The 5,912-nt window shown below is 45.0% G+C and overlaps 1 protein-coding gene across 1 annotated transcript; it reads left to right on the top strand.

Annotated features, from left to right (window-relative positions):
- Positions 1-5,631, top strand: LOC133899754 (coatomer subunit beta-2-like). Its single transcript, XM_062340818.1, has 4 exons — positions 1-2,215; positions 3,168-3,677; positions 4,421-4,506; positions 5,225-5,631. Exons 1-4 carry the CDS (start codon positions 164-166, stop codon positions 5,427-5,429), a joined length of 2,853 nt encoding a protein of 950 aa, XP_062196802.1. The 5' UTR covers positions 1-163; the 3' UTR covers positions 5,430-5,631.
- Positions 5,632-5,912: the final 281 nt, after the last annotated feature.

The raw sequence follows: 5,912 nt of genomic DNA, 5'->3' as shown, positions 1-5,912 counted from the left end.
GTGGTGGCCCGCGGCCTCTTCTCTTCACCCCTTTCGTCCTCTCTCTCTCGCGCTCTCCCCTCCCGCTCTTTCCCCTCCCAGATCCCAATCCGCTGCCGCCTCCGGCCAGATCCAACCACGACCTCCCTCCCGGCCGCAGGTCCGTCTCGCCGCGGCCTCAGCCATGGAGAAGCCGTGCTCCCTCCTGGTCCACTTCGACAAGGGCTCCGCCGCGATGGCGAACGAGATCAAGGTGGATCTGGCGGGCGGCGACGGCGCCGTCAAGGCTGACGCAATGCGCCGCGCCATCTCGCTCCTCCTCAACGGCGAGACGCTCCCGCAGCTCTTCATCACCATCGTCCGCTACGTGCTCCCCTCCGAGGACCACACGGTGCAGAAACTGCTCCTCCTCTACCTCGAGATCATCGACCGCCGGGACCCGGCCGGGCACGCACTCCCGGAGATGATTCTCATCTGCCAGAACCTCCGCAACAATCTCCAGAGCCCCAACGAGTACATCCGCGGCGTCACGCTCCGCTTCCTCTGCCGCCTCTCCGAGCCCGAGGTGCTCGAGCCGCTCGTGCCGTCCGTCCTCGCCAACCTTGAGCACCGCCACCACTTCATCAGGAGGCACGCCATCTCGGCAATCTCCGCGATCTACCGCCTCCCGCATGGGGACCAGCTCATCCCCGACGCGCCGGAGCTCGTCGAGCGCGCGCTCGCGTCCGAGCAGGACGCGTCCGCGCGGAGGAACGCGTTCCACATGCTGTGCGCCTGCGCGCAGGAGCGCGCTGTCGCATACCTGCTCTCCAACGCCGAGCGCGTCACCGAGTGGCCCGACCTGCTGCAGATGGCGGTCGTAGATCTTATCCGCAAGGTCTGCCGCTCCCAGAACCGGGCAAACAAGGGCAAGTACATCACGATCATTAAGTCCCTCCTTTCCGCGACCAGTACGGCGGTTGTATATGAGTGTGCCGGTGCCCTTGTGTCGCTCTCCTCGGCGCCCACAGCTGTCCGTGCTGCCGCAAACACATACTGCCAGCTGCTCTCATCGCAGAGCGACAACAATGTGAAACTCATTATCCTGGATCGCCTGAACGAGCTGCGCACCTCACATCGGGATGTGATGGTGGGGGTGGTTATGGATGTGCTGCGTGCCCTTGCCAGCCCCAACTTGGATGTCAAGAGGAAGGTGCTTGATTTGGTGCTAGATCTGCTCACCCCACGTAATGTCGAAGAGGTGGTGCTTTATCTGAAGAAGGAGGTGGTCAAGACGCAGGCTGTAAACCTCGAGAAGGGTGGCGAGTACCGCCAGATGCTGGTGCAGGCCATCCATGCCTGCGCTGTTGAGTACCCGGAGGTGGCTGGATCTGTGGTGCACCTCCTCATGGACTTCCTGGGTGACACTAATGTTGCTGCAGCAGTTGATGTTGTGTTGTTTGTCCGTGAGATCATTGAGACCAATCCCAAGCTGCGTGTTTCGATGATCCAGAGGCTGATTGATACATTCTATCAGATTCGGGCATCCCGGGTCTGCTCATGCGCTCTCTGGATCCTTGGGGAGTACTCCCTCTCGTTATCAGAGGCTGAGAGCGCCATTGCCGCTATTAAGCAATGCCTTGGGGATCTACCATTCTACACTGTCTCGGAGGAAGGAGAAACAACTGATTCTGCCAAGCCAGCCCAGCAGGTGGTGAACTCTGTCACTGTATCTTCCAGGCGGCCTGTTGTTCTTGCAGATGGCACTTATGCCACACAAAGTGCTGTCTCTGAGATAATTTCGACTCCATCAGTTGCTCCTGGGTCATTATCATCAACCCTGAATCTCAGATCACTCATTCTGTCAGGCGATTTCTTCCTGGCTGCAGTTGTTGCCTGTACCCTGACCAAGCTTGTATTGAGGTTGGAGGAGGTGCAGCCATCGAAGGTTGAATCAAACAAGGCTTGCACCGAGGCATTGCTGATCATGACGTCCATTCTGCAGTTGGGCCAATCCTCATACCTTCCCCACCCGATTGATAATGATTCATATGATAGAATTGCGCTTTGTGTGAGGTTGCTTTGCAATACTGGTGATGATGTGAGGAAGATTTGGTTGGAGTCATGCAGACAGAGCTTTGCCAAAATGCTTGCTGAGAAACAGTTCAGGGAGACACAGGAGATGAAGGCAAAGTCACAGATCTCTCATGCCCAGCCAGACGATCTTATAGATTTCTACCACCTGAAGAGCAGAAGGGTAAGAGAAATTCAAACCTTTTCTTTAGCTAATTCGACGAGTCAATTTAAAGCGTTAAAGTGATACATAGCTTAGTTCTTATTTTCTTCAAAAATTTCCTATTCCACGTTGCACTCATAGCTAATGATTTGTTTCCTTTGCTGCACAAACAATTCATTTATTGGTTGGAATGATACATGATATTAAAAAGATACAAGCAGTGCACACCTGCAGTTTGTCATCATTAAATTATCTTACAACAAACTACATTTGTATCTGCTGGTCCATAAGAATACCTAAACATGTAAATCACAACTCGTATGACTTTTCTCCCTGCCCTGAAGTCTTACTTTGTCATGAATGACCAAGCACTGATTTGTCTCTTTATTTGCACTAATATCTCATGCAATTATTTGGTTTGTAAATAGTCTATGCAAGCCTTTCTCATGCTCTTTCTTGTGATTTTGTAAGGTAATGTTGTGCTTGGTTCATATCTGATCTCTGTTTTAATTTTCGCTTGCATTCCATTGTGAATTCTTGGTCTTGTTTGATCGTGAAAGAATGTATTTATATTACATTTGCTTTCAACTTCTGGTTCACACGCGAAATCATATCGATCTTTCTGGATCGAATAAGCTATTAAACTTAGTTAGGAAAAAGGGAAACCCCATCTTCTTTGGTAGGGGTAGAGCCAAATTAGTTTAACAATTTAGCAAGCATGCCAAGATGTACACACATGAATGCATGTTATGATTAGGTAAAACGCATATTAAGATAGATACACAAGTGGACCGCATATTATTGCTGTGAGACAAAGGTTTGCTCTTAGTGTTCATATGGCAACGCACGCAGTAAGTGTATCTTTAGTATTGTTTATTGGCTTGTATGATAACCTTTCTTTTCAGTAGTCACTTATAATATGGGCGTTACATTTGTTCCTTCTGTTGTTAAGACATGCCATTTTGTTTTCTAGGGCATGAGCCAGCTTGAGTTGGAAGATGAGATCCATGATGATTTGAAGGCTGCAACTGGTGGATTTACAAAGGATGCAGATGATGCATACAAGCTCAACCGCATTCTTCAATTGACTGGCTTCAGTGATCCCGTGTATGCTGAAGCATTTGTAACAGTTCACCATTATGATATTGTACTTGATGTTACTGTCATTAACCGCACAAAGGAGACGCTTCAGAACTTATGCTTGGAATTGGCTACAATGGGAGACCTCAAACTTGTTGACCGCCCTCAGAACTACACCTTAGCTCCTGAGTCAAGCAAACAGATCCGCGCTAACATCAAGGTTTCAACAACAGAGACTGGAGTCATATTTGGGAACATAGTTTATGAGACTTCAAATGTGATGGAACGATCAGTAGTCATCCTAAATGATATTCACATTGACATCATGGATTACATTTCACCTGCTACATGTGCTGATGTTACTTTCCGGAACATGTGGGCAGAATTTGAGTGGGAAAACAAGGTAGCGTGCTTCCTTGTACATTGCAGTTGTTCCAAACCTTATTCATTTTCTGAAAGTTGTTCTCCTTTCCTGATTTTTAGCCTCCTTTATGCTCTTTTTTAATAGTACTTTTCTTACCGTTATATCAAATTTGCTGAACCATTGTGTTATCACCCCCACCCCCCACACACACATTGGGTCATAGATACATGCAAAACTCATTAGCTTTAATTGTCCTTGGTCTGATTCAGGTTTCTTTGTTAAGTTTATGGACTGCAATATTAGGATAGGCTACTGCTTTTTTTAACATCTTGCAGATAAGATGTAAATAATTGTTGCAATATCATAGTTCAGGTTCTCAGCTCCTGATCTCCAATAGCTGAAGTTGTATTTTCTTTTATTAAAACTATGCATTGTTAATTTCTTTGTTTTATGCATTAGGTGAGAAAAGTTGTTTTTTATTTTCTATTAGATTTTGTTCTGAATCATACTCATTTTACAGAATTTCTGTAAGCTCGAAGTTGAACTTAATTGAAAAAGTCTCTTTTAGAGGTGTCGATCGGTTATCTAGGTTGCTCTTTTGTTTTTTGTTTGTCTTTTGTTGGATTGTCTTTGTCTAGTTGCTTTTTCTAGTGACCTCCATGGTTGATCTGGAATGCATTGGAATTGTTATGCTAGGCATGCTCCTTTTTATTTTGTCTGGGACAATCTTCTTGCTGATTGTTTAGCTTAGGTTGCTAAGACTATTGTTTCTTGTTCATCAGGTGGCCGTGAATACTGTTATTCAGGATCAGAAGGAGTTTTTGAATCATATTATCAAGTCAACAAACATGAAATGTCTAACGCCACCGTAAGTTTTTGAGAAAATAGACCTTTCATGTTGACATGCAGATAAGAAATACACCTGTTTTAGTATGTATTTGAATAGTTTTATGCTTATAGTAATATGTATCTTAGGCATTTATACCCTTGCAACTTGCAAGCGCTGGCCTGCATTTTGTTTAGCAAATACATGATCATGGATAGGAATGGTGTTACTAATTAATCTCTATGTTGATGTGTACAAGATGATTTACTCTATCTTCTGTTACGGTGACAAAATTGCCAGGCTGATGACAGTTAGTGTAATATAACTTCTAGTCATCTGTAGCACTCAATGTCATGCCTTTGAGACTGCACTAAGAACTATAAATAAACTCAAACTGGAAGAAATATAGCTTCATTATACCGAACAAACCTTTCTGGCTTTCTCATATGTTATCACTTTTTACACAAATAGTCAGCTGGGGTTCCCAGGCAGGGATAATTTTCAGTTGTCCAAGCTGGTTAGATATTTGAGTTGCCTTGCAGTACAAGTAGATGACAAATTAATTTGGTTAGCAGGAACGTATAAAATTCTTGCATTCGAATATTGAGCAACTGCTTTTGCGGGTTGAACTGTGTGGATCATTGAAGAATTGGGCTAGCTAGCTTGGATGTTACCATAAACCTAATGTGTTTGTATGTTCCAGTGCTTGTCTGATTACTAATGGAGTTATCAACTTTTGTAACTGATAACCTGACAACAGGTCTGCACTTGATGGAGAATGCGGTTTCCTCGCTGCTAATCTTTACGCAAAGAGTGTGTTTGGCGAAGATGCTTTGGTGAACATCAGCATTGAGAAGCAACATGATGGCAAGCTCAGCGGTTATATCAGAATCAGGAGCAAGACCCAAGGCATTGCGCTCAGCTTAGGGGACAAGATCACCCTCAAGCAGAAGGGAGGCAGTTGACTGTAACGAGCACATTACAATTGTTTCACTTTTTTCTTTATAGGAAATCCACGTGCCAGAGAGATACTGGTGTTGTTGGATTGAATTAAGTAAATCTTTTCGTGTACAAATGATCAAAGGAAGGAAAGAGAAGACAGTTACGAGGAAGTTGAATGTTGAGGAGATGGTTCAGTTCAATGCAAATGGCCCATTGTTCTTTTCTCAGGTATGGCCTTCTTGATAAATTGTCGATGTAGAAATAGACGTGAAGTTTTTGTTGATTCTTGACAGTAGATCAATTGTGATATTGTATTTCCTGTTCTAATATTATGTTTTGCCTTTGTGTATCTTTAAACAAAGTTCTGAGGCGTCACTGTCACCTTTTTCTCTTGGATCCGTCTCTACGTCAGTTGCCTGAGATATTGTATATCTCAGTCACTTTTTCACACCGTTGGATTGAGATCCAACCATCCAGATTTGCCCCTCCTTTTAACCGTCTCTCGG

Source organism: Phragmites australis, chromosome 2 (genome assembly GCF_958298935.1).
Source record: "Phragmites australis chromosome 2, lpPhrAust1.1, whole genome shotgun sequence".
Classification (NCBI taxonomy): domain Eukaryota; kingdom Viridiplantae; phylum Streptophyta; class Magnoliopsida; order Poales; family Poaceae; genus Phragmites; species Phragmites australis.
Note: the sequence above shows the minus strand (reverse complement) of the source record. Positions and strands in the feature narration are given on the sequence as shown.